The 20974-nt window shown below is 36.5% G+C and overlaps 1 protein-coding gene across 1 annotated transcript in view; it reads left to right on the top strand.

Annotated features, from left to right (window-relative positions):
* ttc12 (tetratricopeptide repeat domain 12) overlaps positions 1-15182 on the top strand; it is a 35837-nt gene extending 20655 nt beyond the window's left edge. Inside the window, exons 10-21 of the mRNA XM_041809545.1 lie at positions 1557-1626; positions 3204-3292; positions 3366-3534; positions 3953-4048; positions 6799-6862; positions 6970-7104; positions 7322-7414; positions 7710-7778; positions 12019-12120; positions 13386-13485; positions 13689-13917; positions 15081-15182. Of these exons, the coding sequence (XP_041665479.1) occupies positions 1557-1626; positions 3204-3292; positions 3366-3534; positions 3953-4048; positions 6799-6862; positions 6970-7104; positions 7322-7414; positions 7710-7778; positions 12019-12120; positions 13386-13485; positions 13689-13917; positions 15081-15150 (1286 nt within the window). The 3' untranslated portion in view covers positions 15151-15182. The remainder of the gene's footprint in view (positions 1-1556; positions 1627-3203; positions 3293-3365; positions 3535-3952; positions 4049-6798; positions 6863-6969; positions 7105-7321; positions 7415-7709; positions 7779-12018; positions 12121-13385; positions 13486-13688; positions 13918-15080) is intronic.
* Positions 15183-20974: the final 5792 nt, after the last annotated feature.

A 20974-nucleotide genomic window follows, 5' to 3' on the forward strand; every position in this document is an offset into this window, starting at 1 on the left:
ACAGTTGTCAAAGGTATATATGCACAAATAAGCATTTCTAACTTGGCTTGAAACTCAACGCAATTCAGTTTGGCAATATTTCTTAGATGAAATAATCATAAATATGTTTGTAATTTAACATCCTGATCAAAAAGCTTAGTGAGATCAAACATTACCCCAAGATTTTTTAGATTTGCCTTCAAACCAGAAGACATGGATTTAACAACATGGGAAGAAATGTTATCGATGGCAATGACGAGGATGTTTTGTGAGTGTTCTACTAAACTTGTTATCCATCCACTCCTGACAGTCAAACATTTGTGCAAAGTAGTAAGTTTAACAGTGTCAAAAGATATGTTAAGTTGAATGTCGTCTGCATTAAATTGGTTATTTACCAGATATTAAACCAATACACTTGATTAGACTTGAGTTTTTGCTGCAGAACTTCATACAGCATCCTGGACAATCCCTAAATGCTAAGTGGTGGGACACATCACATTTTGAATAAACATTTCTTCTGAATTTGTCTTACTTCTAGCATGGTGCTTACTGCCTTTAAAGCACAAAGACATGTATTTTCTGCTGTAGGAAAGTAGTTGGGCAGGTCAGGTTTCCATGCATCCGCTCATTTTATAGTGATTTTGCCAGAATGAAAAAAAGAGTGGTATTTGTGAAGCATGTCCTCTGTTGTACATGTGCACCAGCAGTTGCTCTCCCCCAGGTTATTCAGTCCAAAAGGCCTTTTGGATTAAACTTCAAATCACCATGACCTGGATGACTGAGAACCCTCAGTGAAATGACTCTCCCCTAGGTTTTTCAACCCCACTAGCTACGGATATATTTAGTTTTAGTGATGTTTGACTAAATCGAACTGAAGTGTCTGTGGAACACCCTTTTTTTAGAATTTATCAAGGTTAATGGCACTCCAAAGAGTAACTTTTTCATATATTTTCCAGGTAAGACACATGACATTTTGACATGATAATTCTCTTTGAAACTTTCATAGTTACAGTGGCCATACATCCAAGCTTGAAGGAATACTAGAATGAAACTTGAAACTTTCCCCTCATTGAAATATTCAGCTAAAAACACACCACAGATGTGTGCTTTGTTTTTTCATTTTGTCTATTTCTGACACTATGTTGTCTGTACATTGCATGTCCTTTGCAGAATTGTAAATATTTCGTATCCATTCTATCATTTTCTTTATAGTGATGAATAAAAGTCCACTGTCAAATGATATAAAGCCTGTCTAACAGTGCCATTCAATGGAAAAGGGCAAAACTTACATAACTCACAACTGAAAGGACTGCAGCAGACCTGACATTCCAAGCGCTCTGCTCTCTGGAAGTACTCCCCTACTGCACTGCTCTACTATTTGCAAACTCTGAGTCAGGTTTTGTGACTCATGGTATCTCAGTCTCAATATATTTTATTAATTATTTTCTAACTGGTTGTAAAATAGTGAACAGTTGCCAGCTAAACTAAAGGCTATAGGTAATGTTTTTCAAGACCCCTTGGCAGTGATATATATAGTCCTCTGCCCTCTTAAACTATCTCCTGTTCTCTTCCAACAGGCACAGACCAGACCCTTTTCAGACTGAACAAAGGCTTCAGTATTATCAACAGCAATAGCATGGTGAAAAGGTAAGAAGACCAGAGGGAGAGGTAGCTGTCAGCTCTCAGTGGTGCTGTGACAGATGGACCCAGAGACAAGGGAGTAGGGGAGACAATGATAGTCTAAACTAGAGAGATCATCCATCCTCCTCCCTCTGTCTCTCACTGGTTGCTTGTGCGATAGTCCAGAGAAGAACAGATGATCACAACGAAGATTGAGATGAGTCCTGAAGTACACCAAAAAGCTGTATTCTTCCAGCAAAGAGAGGGTGTTCTGTTCAAGACACAAATTATGACTCCTGCGTGTCAGTTTGGTGGAATTATTATTAACTTGTAACTTACTTTCTATTTTGTCAGTTGTTAGCGCTGTCATTATTCAAGTAAGAACACAGTGTCCGGGAAGTAGGCACTGCTAGGAAATGGTGGTCCAAGCATTGATGGAAAGAGCTAGTAAGGATATTGGTGTCAGCCAGAAACAACCAACTGAAACAATGAGAGCCCTGTTGCAAAGAGAGACGGTGTCTGTTATCAGTCCTTATCCCAAGCTGAAGAAGCATGCTGAGTGTGTGTCCTTTTGGCACTGGCTTTTTAAAGAGTAAAACTTAGAAAAGTTCTTGAGAAAAAAGGAAAAGGTTTCCTTTCTCATAGATATTAAACTTACTAAAGGTGCAGTGTGTAATATTTAGCCTAATAGCATTTAGGATTCATACGTAGGGAGGGTCTTCTGTAAGATGTTGCTAATAATCTCAGTTTAACACACTGTACCTTTGCGTTTTCCACTCCTTTTTTTCCCATTAGAAAAAATTTAAAGTGATTAATCCGTGAATTTGTGTGTTGATTGCAGTTAATCTCCCCATTTTGAAATTCACTGTTTTTATTTTATTTCTTTCTTTGTCTTAAACTAAGGGTAATTGACTTCCTGTTGGCTACAGAGCTGCTTTAATTTTGAAAAAAAAAAAGATAAAGAACTTTTAAGATTATGATGTGAACATAACAAAGTAGAAAAGGAACTTGACGTGGGCTAAAAGGAAAGAAAAGAACAGTTAACAGAAAATATTTGATAACACAAAGTTCAGATGACTTTTGACTTGTCCACAAGTCATCTGAAGTCCATTTAGCTGTTGTTTTATCTTGGTGGTGAAACGAGACATTAGGGCACAGTGATGGCCTTTTTTTTAAATCACTTGGCAGCAGGGAGACACTGCAGTGGCTTACCCAAGGTGTGCTGAAAGGGACAATAAGGCATGGGATCTATATGTTTTGATTACTTATTTTGGTAATACACAATATTAAAAGTACTGTGCAGAACTTGTAGGCATGTTTGGGCCATAAATTGAGGCTGCAGTAAAGTGCAGATGTGGACAAATAAGATGCTGTTGAGCTTGACCCTGGCAGCTGAGCAACACATGTGTCAACATGTATCAAGCTTGACTCTGGCCACCCTTCCCACTCTTTCCACTCTTGTGGTGCATTGGACTCCGTGATGAATCCTTAGTGCTCTATATACCTAAAACTTATGAATTGTACTGTATATAGTAATTTATCTCATTTGAATAATAATTACAAAAATAACAAAAACAGGACTAACAACTTTTTGATTTCCACAGCTGCTTGTTAAGGGAAACAAATGATCCAGACGGCCAGGAGTTGTGTGTTTCTGTTCTGAAATTATGGAAGGCTGTTTGCTCTGGAAATGGTATGTTTTGGATTGAATTACACTTTGCTTTCTTTATTTGTCCATGTCACAATTTGCTCTTTTTGTTTTTCAGAAGAAAACCAGATGCTGTTGATGACATCCCCAGTCAGCAGACAGTCCATGGTTGACTTGGTTGCATCAGAGCATGTTGCAGTTCAGAAAGAATGCCTGGCATTGCTATATTTGTTCTCAGAAAAGCCGCATGGCAGACGTTTGGCCATTGACAACCTAAATACACACATGTAAGACAGTCCTTTATGTTTTCAGCAGACACATGTAGCTAAGCATTTAACAGTCCCACCTTAGTGAAATCTGCTTTTAGCCCTGAGCTACATTTTTGTGATTTTTATTCCATTTGCCATTTCCATTTAATGAGATTTCAAAAAAGCTGTGCATCATTGCTGGGAGACCTGGTTTTTAAAATCACACAGAGAGGTTGAAGTGACTCTGAATATATCTGAGCTGAAGCTAAATGGATTTGAAGAAATTTGTTTCTCTTGGCATTGTTACCAAATGTATTGGTCCAAAGGTGAACAACATCATTATTTGGGTTCAGAATATTCCCCCCTAGTTTAATGATATCCATTATTTTTCTGTGTTCCTCCACCTCATTTTTTTGTTTGTGTCTTTTTTTCACTCTGCTTAAATCTGGATTGACAGGATGGTGAGAAACCTCATGATGTGCATTGTAGAGCCAGAGCAGCAGCTGGAGAACATAGCCATCGATATTCTGGAGGAGTTTGCAACAGAAAACAAGTATTACCGAAAAACACAGCTCACCAAAACCACCAGAGTCGTTCTCTTTACATACCAGAAATAATTTTATTCCTGCCTGAGTAAATCAATAATTTCAGACACTGTTCAGAATAAGGGTCTACTAATAGTGTTTTTTTGGGGGGGGACCAATACCCACAAGTTGATCTTGAAACCAATAAGCAGTATTTGAAGCTGATATGCATTTACAGCAAAAATTCTAAATTTGAATTAGTGTTAATAAGTACAACAGCAACAAAGGTGAGTTTTTATTCTGGAAAAACTGTACACCTATTGCAATGCATGTGTTTACTAACCAGGAATTTAAATCCCCCCAACTTAAGTAAAAGCAGCAAAACCACAGTGGAATAATCCTCTAATACAAGTGAAAGTCTTGCACTCAAATCTTATGTAAGTTAATGTAATTATGTCAAACAATTAACTTAATATTAAAAAGTAAAACTGTAATTTATAATATATTCCAAAACTTATTTATAACTACTGATGCATTAATGTCTTAATCACTTAAATGTTACAGCTCTTAAGCTTGAGCTTATTAAAATGAACAGCTTAACCACAATAGTGCATGAATGTATGTTTATCTAATTTAAATCAGCAAGGTAACTATTTAGTAATACAACAAAATCAATCATTTTAATACAAAGCAGTATTTTTGCCTCCTAGATCTGGTGGAGTGTAGTTAAATGCAATTATTCATGAAGTAACAGGCAACTTCTTTAAATTGACAGTACTTGAGGGTCCTAAGTATACGTTATAATTCCACCATTTGGATTAACAGAGGTCCAAGATACAGCATTATGTCTAAAGTCTATTACAGCAATATCCCTCACCTCTGTAACATTAGCAGAAAAACACGCTAGGATATTTCAGCACCTTTACTGTTAACAGGGAACTCTAATATGTTTAGGGCATGAAATAACGCCACAGTCTATCCTTGTTTAGTCATCTGGTTAAATAATGATGCAGCTAAGACAATTTCTAGCAAATCCAACACATTATAAGAGACTCGATATTTACAAGACTAGGTTAAAACCTAGTATATGGCAGATGCAACTATCTGGGACGCCTGTTGGAATGCCTGACTGAATTTTGTGTTCTGGCAATAGATGTGGTCCAGTTCTGGTAAAAAAAAAAACGCAATGCTAAAGTTAAAAGTGAGGCATTTCTAGCAGTAGAGGCTGCCATGAGAGACCTTTCAGTACAACTAAAAACTACCCATAACACAACCCTGTATGTATGGCTCTATTTACCACATTGGAGGCAGCCATTACCAATAATAATAATCTATAAATGATCCAAAATGCTGCTGCAAGACTGCTATCAAGGTACCAACTCTGTATGGTATGACTCTGAAAGTGAACGTAACATCACTCACTCAGTCACTCAGACAAAGCCATCTGTAGGGCTGACCTCAGCGCTCAGCCAAAAATTTTTGTTGGCTCATGTTACGTTAAATAATATGAAATAATATAAAAAAATATGATGAGTAACAGTACTCATCTCAAACAGATGAGCACTCTTACATTTGCTGTCAGGAAGCTTCAGTACATCCCTGCAGCACTGGCACCAATGTGACTTTTAGAAACAACATTACCAGTGGCTCAATATATTGTTTAAAACCTCATTTATTTATACCAGAGACTAACATTTGCACCGTAACAAAGTTCACTATTCTGGCTCTTTCTGTGGTGTAAATGGGAATGTCCACAGACTTGTCATTGTAGAAAGTGCTTGCAGGACTGTGGTATTTTTAGAACTTCAGTGTGGAAGATCATAATGTTTTTAACTTCAGACTTTCCTCCCCCTGTACTCTGGCTCTGTGCGCGTCAGGCTGCAGTGTAGTGTTGTGGGTGGGACATTAGTTGAGGCAGTGAGTGCATAAGACACACAAAGCAGTCTTTTATCCTCCCATACATCTTTTCCTTATATATTAAAGGCACATTCAAACCTGTCTTCACATCACTTTAGGAGGAGTACCAGGGGAAATGTAAAGTGTGACATCTTTCATTATTCAACATGTGTGATTCAAGTGCTAATATCACTTGAAGGTAAAAGGCTGTTCTCACTGTGTTTGTCTCTCTCTGGTGCCTCATGAAAATAGACATGAAAGAACAACCCAGGCTGTTTGGCACAGCAGGAAATAAGTCAAAGTGTCAACAGTGAAATGAGGATATCCATTTTTTCTTGTCTAGAGCGTAAAGAGTTACTCAAAAATAATGTGTTATATCTTGGAGAGGTTTTCTCTTCTTTGTAGTAGCTCGGCTGGCTCCATGTTGGGCTCTGATTGATATATTTGAAACATTTCAAATTAATTGATACTCATCATTATTCCAAATCTTCGCTTTAAGATTTTATGATACATTATCAGGCATGCATTACTGTAACTTAAACTTTTCTACATGCTTAGAGCATATTAAATGACAGATTTAAGGCAGAAGTCAAAGTAACTTGTCAGTTCTGTTAAATGTCACCGTGATGCATCTGTTTTATAATTCCTTTAATGTTTATAATTAAAATTCTTCAGAGATATAACAATCAATCATTTTTTACTATTTATTAGAATGCAGTGCAGATGACCTATGGAAAGCTGTAACTTAGCATCAGACTGAATTTTAATCACTCCTTCAGTTATGGTTCATATTTCTGTATTTTTATCAATACTTTACATGACTTTACATGTCAAACGTGCCTGTTTGACATGTAAAGTAGAACTCTTATATCTTCTTTTACAGGTTTGTCAAACAGTTAAGGAGTGTGATAACAGACTCTGTTATTGTGCCATTTACAACAATATTGGTAAGATACAAAGATGCAAATATTCATGCTGAAAATGGGTAGCTATGTTTATTTATGTTCGTGTGCGTGACTTAAAATATATATACATTTTCTATTCTGCTTATTAGAACAACATCAGTGTGTCCAATCGGCAAGTTCTCTCACCACTCATATCCACTGTTGACCGTTTGGCGAGAGATGATGTCATCCATTTCAATTTTGTGCACGATCCAGAGTGTTGGAGAGCTTTTGAGGCTGCCATTGTTAGTATCATTTAAAACTGGTCCTTTACAAAGAGAAGTACATATCAATATTTTTTTACTTGAACTTTGGGCTCTTAGAGAACATAGAATCTGTCAGAGATTATATAAGGGGGTCTACCTAAGATGATTATCAGGGCCAGTTATCTGCACTAAAACTCCTGCATTTAATGAAAGTGTTTCACTGGCTTTTAATGCTTTTTACTCTGTTTTTGTACAGAGGCAGTGCATTGCATGCAAATACAAAGAGGTGCTTTACCCTCTGCTTGGTCTGATCATCAACCTGTCTACAATCACCTCTCCAGCCATTCAAGTAAAGCCATTAATACTTGTGTTAACATTTTGGTTATATTAGAAATTTTTTGATAATGTATTTTCTGTAAATGTTGGACAAAAACACCCTCCCACTAATAAAATCCTAAAGCTTAAAATGTGCAGCATTGTAAAATCAATAAATACATTTACTTAAAAAGCAGAAGAAGAAGAGGCTAATGTAATAAGGGGGTTGGGGGGTTTTTGTGAAGTGGGTGGGACCTAATTAGACACCTAATCAGAGGTGAAACCTTAAGTGAAAATTGGTTGAACCACTTTATTTTCCTCTTTTGTAGGAGCAGGCTGTGTCACTGTGTGACTGCTGTCTGGGCTTGCTGAAGGATAGTGATGGAGGAGTCATAACTGTAAGTGGACTTTACTCTGGCACTGCCACACAGAAGTCAGGAAGGTTGGTGAGAATACTGAAGTTAGTGTAGGAAGTTATCAAACATGAAGCTGCTTAGCTTCAGTACTTAATTACAATTTACACTACATTTTATTATTATAAAATTACATTTTATTAAAATTATGTAGTGACAATTTTCTAAAAAGCGATTTAAATGTCACTGTGGTATAAAAGCCAATTCAATGATTATTTCTGATGTGTGTCCACGAGTAGTTATTATTACTCAGTGACTTCATTCTTTGTTTATTTAAGTCCAGGGGCAAAATTCTTTGGCAACATTCCAAAAACTAAGTTTCTCAAAAAAAAAAAACAACAACCTTAAAACACAATCAGGCAATATTTTGCATAAAGCACCATCACCTCTACAACATAGAATTCATTTCATTCCCACCTGCGTGGCCTTCCCTCTATAATTACTGAACTCCACCTATGACCAAAACACACAAAATATGTCCAAAATTAAGGGATTAATAACAAAATAATTGTTTTCATTAAAAGTTCATTTTCCCTATAGTTTATTTTCTTACTTCTATTAATTCCAAGTATCTACTTAAATGTTTTCATTTACTTAATTAACATTACTGTAACTTAAATGTGTTTTACAATTTTATATACCTTGACCTTTTTTTTTAAGGTGATGAAGGTCCCCTTAGAACGCTTCCTGTTGTCTCATTCAAAGTTGTCGATATGATGTACTAGACACACTCCTAAGACATTTATTCTGAGTAAAGAGCTTTTTAAGGGCATGTGAGCTGACCGGCAATGTGCCCCAAATGGTGGACACAGCAATCCACGATGTTCACTGAATCCTGTATACATCATTACATGTGATTGAGACTCCAGCTCCAGGTGCAGTTCTCTGTGTTAATGGCTGTTATAGCACTTTCACACTGCATTTGCAAAGCCCTTTGAGTCCCACTCCTCTGCCCACCTGTCTCATTACTCCATTTTAATGTTCATCTTGTACTGGGATGGCACTTTTCTCCCTTGCCACTTTTTGTCAACATCCTGTTTTTAATTTTCTCAGTATTTCCCTCTAGTTTTTTTTTTTTTTTTGCTGATGCCTAGTCTACAGTGTCCACATGCTTTTTAAAATGTACTTTTCTATATTCACAACTAAAATGTCTTCTTTCTCTTAACAGTATGAAGAGAATGCAGACATGAATGAACAAATACACTAAGGTTGTCCATGTCATTTCAACGTGGTTCAATTAGGTTGTCTATTTTGGTCAACTTGTTTGACACAGTAAGAGAGAATATCTCTTTGGTAAAGCATTTGTGATCATATAAACATTTTAACAGATTTTAAACAAGCGTTTATCAACTTTTGGCAATCAAACAGCAGAAGAACTCTTCAGTAAGGTGGCAAACATAGTCAAGCACATTGGGCCATATTTTGACGATGTGAAGCCAACTGTTGTTGGTGAAGACAATTTAATTGATGGTGAGATTATGAGAGGGTCCTACATTAATTATTGGATGTTTCATTGCTGATGTTAACATAGAATAAAAAAAAAGCTTCTATACACCATGTGCATTGCCTCTCGCACTGCACTGCAGCAACTGCATCCAATTGGACTTGAAGAACTTTGTGACACTGATGTTGTTTCCTCTTGTTTAAATCTTTGCTTGTGTTGTAGTTACTCTCAGATGTGTGTCGGTTTGGACCAACGCATCTGCTAAATGATATTGGCAGTTTAGACAGTACATACTGTATACCGGTGTAAACCCAGGCACATAGCACAAAAAAGTCAGATTATTTGCCATGGGTGTGTTTTGAGAGTAATGTCACTCAACCCAATCACAGTGCCAGCTCTCATTCCCTGTAAGCTTGGTGTTCAAATGAAGAGGGATTTTGTTTTTATCCTTTAATACAATGGTTCTTAACCCCCCTGGGGCTCGCAAGACGCTGAGAGAGGGGTCAAGAGATGCCTTCCAAAAAACAATTACTGTTTTAAAATGATTTCAGAATGTTTTACCCATTCATATAATTGATTAAACTTAAATGTGATAATTTGGTTAGATTTATGCTGAAATCAAAGTAATCCTTAAAATGTAAATCTGCACATGACTAATCTCCAATTTGCACTGCTGCATTCAACTATGCTTCAACCACTTTCTGGTACAGTGGGCATCCTGGGTCTCTGGCACAAATATTTTGAGGGTTGCAGGCCTAAAAGTTTAAGAACTCAGCTTTAATAGACTAAACTCCAGCTGGCTCATTTCCACTTTTTTCTTTCACTGTACCACCAAAACATACATAACACACAGGACACTGTATTACATATGCTGTTAGAGGATTTTATTGACATTTCACTGAAGCATTCCTGCAACATCAGAAACAAAAAGACAGCAGAACCTCTTTGATTATTAAAATCTCCATACATACCGATAGGCTCTGTGTTGATTAATCTTCTGTGAGCTCAACATCACATTAAGGTAGACTGTATTTACTTATTTTCTCTGACCATGTTTTCTAATGTACATAAAGAAGATAGGACAGTCTGTATCCTTGGATATCTTGTCAGTGGAACTCTCACATCTCATATATGATTTATAAATCAGAATCTCTGTTGCACAAGGGTGTGTTGTGTTGCTGCCTCATATATAAGACATAGGAGTAAGCGTACATAAAGTAGAGCTTGTAAATAAATAGTAACAAAAGCTTTCACTCTCTCAGCCCTTTGTCTCATTAAAAACTTTATTTGAATGTATCAACAAATGCATTTATATTATATTGTGGAAAAGTTGCATTGTTGTGCATCCTGTGTGTGGAACAAACTCAGTTAGTGTGTGTCAGTCTTTCTAATGGCATCCTCTAAATAACAGAAACAAACTATGCCACAGACATTAGACTTAAGACCAGGTCTTAAATGGTCTTAGATGCAGTCATTTACTCTGTCCACAAACTTTGCACCTGACCACTCCTTACTCAAAGACAAGCACACCTATGGGCTGCAACAGAGCAAAAATCTACTTGCTTACAACCTGAGTGTTGGGCTAAAAATGACAGCATCACCTGCAAGATAGGAAAGACACCCACGCTGCATGCCAAAATGCTTTGTTCTGTGTTTATAAAATGGACCATTGTATTGTCTGACTGAAAACGTCTTAGCCTGTAAGTAAGCAAACCCCTGCTTTAATGTTACATACATAAATCATCACAGTCATCTGATTGGAGCTGTGCTCTTGGCCGCCAGAAAAATGTAATAGCTGAATTTCATGGCCTCTCTGTTTTCTTGAGATAACATATCCGGGGTATAGCTAACTCTGTCCTCAGTTTTATTATTTTATCTGAACACACTGTTACTGATATTATTCAGGGAGGACGGCTGTAATATTAGAAGCTTATCTAAATCTTTCACGTTTTGTTCTAAATGTGTTCATGAATAACTGGTTTACTTTACAATGTAATATGTGCCCTGGACTTACAAATACGTCTCTGAAATTAATTTTTTGTATCCTTTAAGACTCATTTGATATATTTTCATTCCCTGATATGATTTTATTTAAGAAGTTAATAACTGAAGTGCGCCCTCAATTTTCTCCATGCAATAATACTGTGTCCTTCAGTAGATTCTGCCAGCAACACTACGCAAGCAACCAATCGTGACCTTTTCCTAATTATTTCTGTTGCTTTTATGTTCTCTTTATGTGATTATCCTCTCTTCAATAGTGCCACTGTAATGGTTTGTTCAAAGAAATGAGTTTTCAGTCAACTCCATCACTGTGTTACTGTGGAGTTAGTACTTTTTTGGTTTAACATCATGACATAACACCCCAGCATCATTTTATGATTAGGTGTTCTCTTTAGGCATCTTTAGATGTTGCTTATTGCCTAATTACTCTGTTTTTTTCTTCCCACACTCTTTCTTGTTTAATTTAGTTCTTTTTAGGGAGCCTATTCTAACATTAGGTCAGGGACTGCTGATGGACCCTGACCTTTTGGCTAACTGACATATTCACAGAAACATTAAATCAACATGCACTGTCCCTGTAAAGTAAAAATATATATTACTAATGCCTGTAAATATCCAAATTCTCTTATGTGCTTTTCTTTCCTGGTTTCTTTCTCCTATTAAACATTCTGTTGGTCCTATGATATGCTGTCCTTTCATCTGTTTTCCATCCGTGTGCCTTCCTCTCGTTTTTTCTTTTTCAATCAATTTTGCAATGTCATATTCTTCATTGTCTTCTAGAGAGCCACAGGTGTGCTAAGCACTGTTCTCCCTCAGTCCTCGGATGCTGTCCAGCATGTTATTCAGGAGGGTGTGATCAAGACCATGTGCAGGCTCCTAAAGGTGCCAAACTGTACATATAGCTATGCTTGCGTGAATACATCAGCACTTAATTGTGTCATACTGCTAAAATGATTTGTTTCAAATGATCTTGAAATAAAATATTATTATGACTTACAGTTTGAATTAAATCCAGATTTACCTTTTGACAAAAAATAACCTCTTTAATGTCAAGGTAAAAACAGATTTCTACAAAGTAATATAAAACAAAAATATATAATATAAATAAGTGACTGCATAACTATTCACCCCCTTTAAATTGGCTGACCTAATTCCACAGAGGTCCAGCCAGTTAGTGTTAGTAGTCTCACAGTTAGTGACATTGGGATCATCTGAGTGGAGTGAATGTTCCTAAGACATTTTAGTATAAAGACTCCTGGGTCTTGAAGGTCCAGTGACTGGTTTATCAGTATCCCTGGCTACCATTGCACCATGAAGACAAACCCCAAGCAGCTCAGAGAAAAGGTAATTGAAAAGTATAAGTCAGAGGATGGATACAAAAAAATTCCAATTCACTGACCATCCCCCAGAGTTCAGTTAAATCCATCATCAAGAAATGGAGGGAATATGGTACATGTGTAAATCTAGATCAGGCTGTCCTCACAAACCGAGGGACAGTGGAAGAAAGAGAGGCCACCAAGACATCTTTGACTACTCTGAATGAGTTACAAGATTCAGCAGCCAAGATGGGAGCGACTCTGCATACAACTGTTGCCATGGTTCTTCACTAGTCAAAGCTTTATGAGAGAGTGGAACAGAGAAAGCCCATGTTGAGGAAAACTCATATCGAATCTCGACAAATAGTTGGCAGAAAAACAGAAGAAAGTTCTTCAGTCTGATGAGACCAAAACAGTGTTTTTTGGCCATCAGACAAGGCGTTATGTTTGGCTAAGAAGTTATATTTTACAGCCTGACCGTAACATTCCACACACAGCAAAACCTACACATCCTCTGTGCTGTGTTTGCAGCCAGAGGTGCATCTACCAAATACTGAATTAAAGGCGGTGAATATCTATGCAGTCACTTAATTTACATTAAATTTTTGTATTTAATTAAAATTACTCTATAGAAATATTTTTTCACTTTGACATTGAAGAGGTTTTGTTTTTTGTCAAGAAGCTAAATTATATTGACCATGATTGATTTATAAAACCAGGGTAAAACATCCAAAAGAGTGAATACTTTCTAAGGATACTGTATTTTTTCATTTATTTAATGTAATTGTAATTGTTATAATGTAATTGGTATTTCTGTGTCATTCTACTCAGGGAAGAGGGGAGGCTGCTACTAAGTATGCCATTAAGACTCTGACAGTGTGCACTTCTGCCAGTCAACTTGCTCGCGAGGAGCTGGTGAAATCTGCTAAAAGTGAGAAATGATTGACTTGTTGACACTGCTTTCACAAAAACACTTTCATCAATGCAGGAGAAATATTTGATGGTTGACCTAATATGCAAATTAAATGTATGAGTACGTGAGTATTTGGGGCTATGTTTGAATGCATGCATTATAATGTATTATACGATAATTCATTCTCTTCATATTTGCCTTTCATTCATTGTTCCACATAGAGCTGTCTATTTTGCGTCATTTACTGGGTTCCAGCAGTGACGAGATGGTGACAGGAAATGCAGCCCTTTGTTTTGCCCACTGCCTTGAGTTAGAGGGAATTGCCAGCAGCCTGCTGGGCACAGATATTGTGCTGCTACTTCTTCGCCACGCTGCAGGGGATGCAAAGAGGACAGCTGTGAAGCAAAATGCAGCCATCGCTCTCGGGAGGCTGTGTCAATCTGAGCCCAGGTGCCTTGTCACCTTACTCTATAAACCACATGCTGTTGATTACATCTACAATAGTAGCCTGAAGGAGAATTGATAGAATAGATGACATGCCATGCTTGCACTATAGTGGAGTAAATAAGCTGATGCAACTTTACGGGTTTGGTAAGAGATGTTATATGGGGCAAATCTGTGACTTTTTGCACATGTTAAATCAATGAAACGATTATTAGTTAGGTTTTCTGTGCTTGTAATTTTAAATACACTGTTAAGAAATGACAAAATAATTAATGCTATATAATTTTGACATCGCTTTTGTTTCTCCTGCAAAAATCCTCTAATTTGACAGATTCACTCTGTGAAGGTGATGATTGACGGACGTTAATCTGCTGCATTAGCTTTACCATTACTGCTGTTTCTTAACAGTTGCAGTTCATTAACTGCTGTATCATGATGGATAGGATCATGGCCACTAGTAGACTTTGTGCACTAAACGCTGTTTTACACTTGGAACCTGACAATCAAGCAAATGAGATAAGGTCAGAGTTGATAGGATAATAGAGAGACAGCTTTGATGCCAGTGGTCATTAGTTTGAGGTCTTTTTTTTCACTTAGGTTTAATATTTTCTATGTTGTGTCTTCTTGCATTTTTTTATATTTACATTGCTGCCTTTGAATATATACATCACTAAAGCAGATATAGATAAAATATCTTCTGATCTCACAGCTTTATTTTTGATAACAATTATCAGTGTACATGTCAGTATCATGTCACAGAACCCCAGCTGTCACACTTTGCATGCTTTTTTTAAACAGTCAAATAACCCAGTTGTAATGTTGGTTATAATGATTATAAAGAAAAGTTTCTCAGAAGTCTTTCATATTCATAAAAAGGGGAGAACTTTCTGTATTTTCATTGATTTCTTAGGTCTGAGGGTAAGCATAAACAAACTAAGTGAAACACTCCAAGGTTAGTCTAAATCATACCTTATCACATGTTTGAGTAAGAAAACTGGAGCGACAAACATGTCTTTTTGTTTGTAGGCACACATTTGCTTTGCCTGATAGCCACAGTGTGGATTGTTAGTTTTGAAGCTAACAACTTCTCGCATGTTTCTCCTGAATGAAAACCAACTCAAATCAATCATTGTGTTTTCTTTAATTTATATATTTTTCTATTATTTCAGGCATTTGGACAAGCTCCGAGAACTACACGGCTTTGAGATTCTTCACTCCTGTATGAAGCTCATCACATGACCATACAACATGTTATATCATCTACTTTTCTTGTTACACTCTCTATCATTCTTCTCTGTACTTGTTTAAGCCTTTACACCTGTTGTAAACCAGATCTTGTTTTATTTTCAACGAAGAAAATAAAAAGATTGTTGGAGTCTTTGAGAATAATTCAAACATTTGTTAAATTGTAATCACAGCCTGTTTCTAAGTTCTTAATCTGCATGGAGATAGTCAGGAATATCACATTTAAAGATTTTTTTTACTGATCATGAATACATTTTGAAGGAGATGAAAGTAGTGTAAGTCTGTCTTCCTTTAATATTTATTACATTAAATGTAATCAACATTTTATAACTTACCGGTAATCATTTATCATTTTTATTACTCTTGAATAGTTTCAAAATGCAAATGAATAAACTTTAATTCAGAAAACACTGTTTTAACAACCTACAACTCACCAGCAGTAACTTTTGAATTTAGGATGTTTGATACTGATCTCAATGTCATCCTTCCAGTATGAGTTTACAAATAATAGAGACAACGCAGCCTGTGGATAGAGTGACATCCACTGTGGCACTTGTCTTTCTATTACAACTGTAACCACTGCACCACAGTGCTACTGTCGCTGCACTGCTGTGAGAAGGTCAGAGCTTAAAACTGCTGGTATAATATTTTCACTCCATGAGAGCTATCTTGTAGAGCTGTATTACTAGAAGGCAAGTAGAGGCAAGTTGCTCCAGTTTAATTGAGGAGGATATTATGTGAAGAAGTGTGGGTGTACTTGTTAGTGTGCAAGTCAGAAAAAACCTCTGCAAACGTGGCAGTTGTTCTAGGTTACATTTCGGTGCTTGTAAAAAGTGTTAACAGCCTTGAATGTTTGAAGTTTTAGTGTTTTTATGATATAGTTTGACTTTTCGACAAAAAAGGCAAAAACCCTCTTTAATGTCAGAGTGAAAACAGATTTCTACAAAGAAATGTTTATGAAATAAAAATATACCATCTAAAATAAGTGACTGCATTAATATTCACCCCCTTTAAATCAGTATTTAGTAGATGCACCTTTGGCTGCAATCACAGCACTGAGTCTGTGGATGGGTCTCAATCAGACCTGCACATCTGGACACTGCAATTTTCCTCCTTTCTTCTTTGCAAAACTGCTCAAGCTCTATCAGGTCACATGGGGATCGAACCTGAACAACTCTTTTCAAGTCCAGCCAAAATAATCTATTGAACTGAGGTCTGGGCTTTAGCTCGACCATTCCAGAACATTTGCTTTGTAGTCTTTAAACCATTTCTGTGTAGTTTTCACTGTATGCTTCAGGTCATTTTCTTGCTGGACAATAAATCTTCTATGAAGCCATAGTTCTCTTGAAGACTGAATGAGATTGACCTCCAGGATTTTCCTGTATTCTGCTGCATTCATTTTATCTTCTACCTTTACAAGCCTTCCAGGGACGGCTGCCAAGAAACATCCCCACAGCATGATGCTGCCACCACCATGCTTCACAGTGGGGATGGTGCGTGTGTGGTGATGTGCAGTGATTGGTTTCTGCCAAACATAGCATCTTATCTGATGGCCAAAAAGCAACACTTTGGTCTCACTAGATCAAACAACTTTCTCCCACCTTACCATGGAGTCTCCTGCATGCCTTTTGGCGAACTTTAGTTGAGATTTAATGAGTTTTATTCACCAGTGGCTTTCTCGTTGCTACTCTTCCATAAAGTTTTGACAGTTGAAGAACTCAGCCAGCAGTTGTTTCATGTAGAGTCTCTCCCATCTCAGCTGCTGAAGCTTGTAAATCCTTCAGAATAGTCATAGTGTCTTGGTGGTCTCTCTCACTAGTCTACTCCTTGCACAAATTAACCATGATTGATTTATAAAATCAGTCAAAGGCACTATATGTCAAGAGTAGAGCTTAGACTAGACCCCAAGATTTAAGCCCAAACCTGTCGGAGCACATGCACATTTTCTCTGAGCCTGTCCTGTTCCATACAGACTCATAAGAAGATCAATTTGGTTGAAACCACAGGCTCCAATGAACAGACTGTCTTTAGAACAAGGACTTTTACATTTCCACAGGAGCAGGCAGGATTTGAGCTTTGACATAGAGCTGACAGCATGGCTGAAGACTCTTTTCATGTTTGCTTGTCACTAGTTAACCTGAGCAGAACATCTTTGTGTTGCTTACAACAAAGTTATTGTTTTTCCTTCAAGTATGACTCGCTGACTTCTGCCTGTACGGTGATTCCATTTATGAGTGTCCGTTATGAGCATAAAGATACAAATTGAAGCAGGTGGGTATTTTGTGTAATACATTTTTATATTTTCATACTTATTTTATGATTAAATAAAAACAATATAAGGCTGTTCTTTTTTACCTTACTGTAACATATTGTGTACCTGTTTACAGCATTTTTCCTGCACTGATGGTAAAAGAAAAGGCTACTGAGAAACCTGATCTACATGTAGATGGAGAGAGAAGGACAAAAGCCCCCCTGTAAGGTATGACACCATCCCTGCAGGTCTGCAAACAGCTGATAGCAGCTGCTCAGCTGGATCCAAAAGTACTAACAACACCCATTCACTAGGGCTGAGGTTATTGACTAAAAGACAGAGCAGAAATGAGGAGGCTTTCCTGTTTCACATTTGGATTTTTTCTGCTTACAGGTATGTACAGTGTCTTTGTAATAAGGTAGAGTAGTTCCTTTTATTATGTGTCACCTTATAAAAGCTGCTGCATGCAAATATTTGACTATTTAAGTCAATGCACTCTTGAATTCAATACTTCTACAGATAGCCCTGATGATAGTTATGCAAAGTTCTGTCTTCTGTAGCACAACTTCTAAGAATATTTTCTTGGATTATTTTACATTTTCTTTCATACAAATATACACAGTGCTTGACAAATTTATTAGACCACCTGTCATATTTGTCTCAGAGACCATCCAGCATCATAAAGTGCTTTAATGCAGACTCTTTCATTTGCAGTGAGCGCTCCACGTTTTACCATTTTGAACAGGAATGAGGAATTTCAAACTCAATTCACCCAAATTTGAGCCGGCTCACTGGGCTTCTCTGAGGAGTCAGAAATGAATCAAGCATAACATTCAACCACTAAAACTCATTTTTCTGTTCAGGAATGCAAGTAAATAACTATAATTTGACATATTAATCAAGAAATAATAATGTGTTTTACTATTTTTTGTAAATCAGTACATTTGAAAATTCATGGATAACAATAATAATTATATTTTAACATCAAAAATATCATTTGGGTTAAAGAACTTCTACATATTGGTGTATTAACCATTGCAGAAACATAAAAATGATTTTGGTAATTACCAATGCTGTAAATTTAGAGCAGCTGTGGCATAAACCTTACTTTGGTTAGGGTTAGGGTGGTCTAATAAATTTGTTAAGCAATGTGTGTATATATATTTATTGAGCATAGAAAAAAATCAAATCCTTTTTTAAACATTGTATTTGCAAAAATTAGATCAGTAGCTTTGATTTGTTCTTTTCCACATTTGATTTTTTAAGGGAATTCCTGCTTAAATATGTTAGTATTTGCTGGGGCACAAAATTCACTTATCCTCTGAAAATTTGTAGAAAGGCTGTCATGTTTTATTTATGATGAGATTATTCTGTCTCCCACATTATCTGGTGATTTAATCATTTCCTCCATCTTTGATTATAATTTTATTCAACAAAGGTGGTGTAACGGCCTTCATTGTAAACAGCTAATTGACATGATGAGATTTTAAATTTGATACACAGATGGATTTAATTAGAAAAAACGCCTAATAATACAGCTTAAAAAACTGTAATAATATGGATCTCTAGATGTTTTATTTAAGCAATCAGTCTCTGGATGAGAGACATCCACATCCTTATCTTAGTAATTAAAGTATCCAGTGAAGCTGTTAATATAAACTACACTGCTACAAAAAACAGTAAATACCATAATTGGCAAATGCTTATTTAAATGCACACTCATTGACCACTTCATTAGGTATACTTATTTACTTACTCAGGAAATGAAAAGTAATCTTGATTTAGAAGACATTTCATTTACCATCTGTAAAGTAAAACAGCAGGAAGATTGTAAGATTTGTACCTTAAGCCCTCCCATAGATTCTTAAAGGAGCCATAGAAATAGAGTTTAATTGATTAAATGATTTATTTCATGATTTACTGAAGAATGGAATTGAAAAGAAACATGTTGATGGGGTCTGGAGTACAAAAATTGATAAGTGATGGTTGTCTTGTTAATTTAAGAATTGTTTCTCATTTCATTCTTTTTTCCTGTCATTATAATCCGTTTCTAATCAACATAGCCAGTAAATGTTGCTGTTATCTTGGAACATTGTTATCTGTTGCCTTGCGTGATAGAAGATCCATTGTCTCTGATACAAAGGGAGAAAAAAGAGGTGATGAGGCTTATTTACAACTAAACATCTCTTATTATGGGATCACTTACATATTTCTGGGTAGTTTCACTCAGTCAGAAACATTCCATAAAAAAAGACTATTCAGCTGCAGCCTTTCCATGTCATTACTGTGCAGCTATAGCTTTGGCTGAATGCCTGTGTAGCCTTGTCAAAGATTTCATTAGCAGAGGTAAGCTTTATATCAATCTGCAAGAGCAACACATCAATTTTTGCATTTCTTTTCTGTAAAAAGCATCTTTACTAAGACACCTATGCAAGCTTTAATCATGATAATAGAACTCTTGTGCTCAACGAAGAGAAGGAAGTGAGTTAGAATGGAAACTTAACCTGAACCACTGGTCCTGATATAAGAATCAGGAAAACTGCACCAAGCTGCAGGATAAATGATGATTCTTGGCATGCATCATACTGATTTTTATTTACAGAAACCTCATGCATTGTTATCTTCTTCTTTTGTTTTAACTTCTTCTGCCTTTACCAGCAGTCAGTACTGGTAGAGCTTAAGCTGTAATGACTGATGTGGATGCAGACATCTAAAAATACTGCCTAATTGGCACCATCCTTATTCATCACCCTGCACTGTTTCCTACTGTTAATATACATTTGCTAATTTTAAAATTTGGACATCAACAAAGCCAGATATTATTATTATTATGCATTAATCATATGTATTATTGTTGCTCAGTTGAATCTTGCATACTAGCAAAACACAACGGCAATCTATTTTAATAACAGGGGCTACTTGTTTATATACTGCAATCAAAATATTGTAAAAATAATTAAAAAGGTGTTGTGAATTTAGTGCAATTGAACATAAGTGTTTGGTTACTTACTCAGAAAAAAAGAAGTGCACTGCATATTACGAGAAACTTTTTAAAAAGTAATTATTACATTACCTAATAATCAGTCACACTGTTAGTTGCACTGCCTGACTCCGTAGCAGTACACTGAAATGCACTCTCTCTTAATTGCCAATTAGAAATTAAAAGCTCAACACTTTATCTGCATACATAAGCAAAATCTATATCCACATAGATCAACTGCAAATCATGTGTGGTTCATGACAAAGTAGTCCTGACTGAACTGAACTCAGTGTTAGCATGCTGCCTTAACATGTGCTCGGTAGGCTTTAAAGATTACAGCAGTTGAAAGCTGTTTTTGGCCTGGGTTAGTTTACACTTTGCCGTCACATTCTTGCCTTTTCGCCCGTGAAAGTCAAAGCATGAATATCTCCTAGCCTCAAAAGATGTCGTGATTTGAACTGTTCAGCCATTTTTGTTTTCCTCCTCTTGGACTCAAGCCAGTGTTACGTGAGAAAAATCAGACAAGTGTTGCGCATGCATGAAAACTGAGATTTTATCTGTTTCTGTCCTCCTTTCACAGCTGCAGT

Source organism: Cheilinus undulatus, linkage group 2, assembly GCF_018320785.1.
Source record: "Cheilinus undulatus linkage group 2, ASM1832078v1, whole genome shotgun sequence".
Classification (NCBI taxonomy): domain Eukaryota; kingdom Metazoa; phylum Chordata; class Actinopteri; order Labriformes; family Labridae; genus Cheilinus; species Cheilinus undulatus.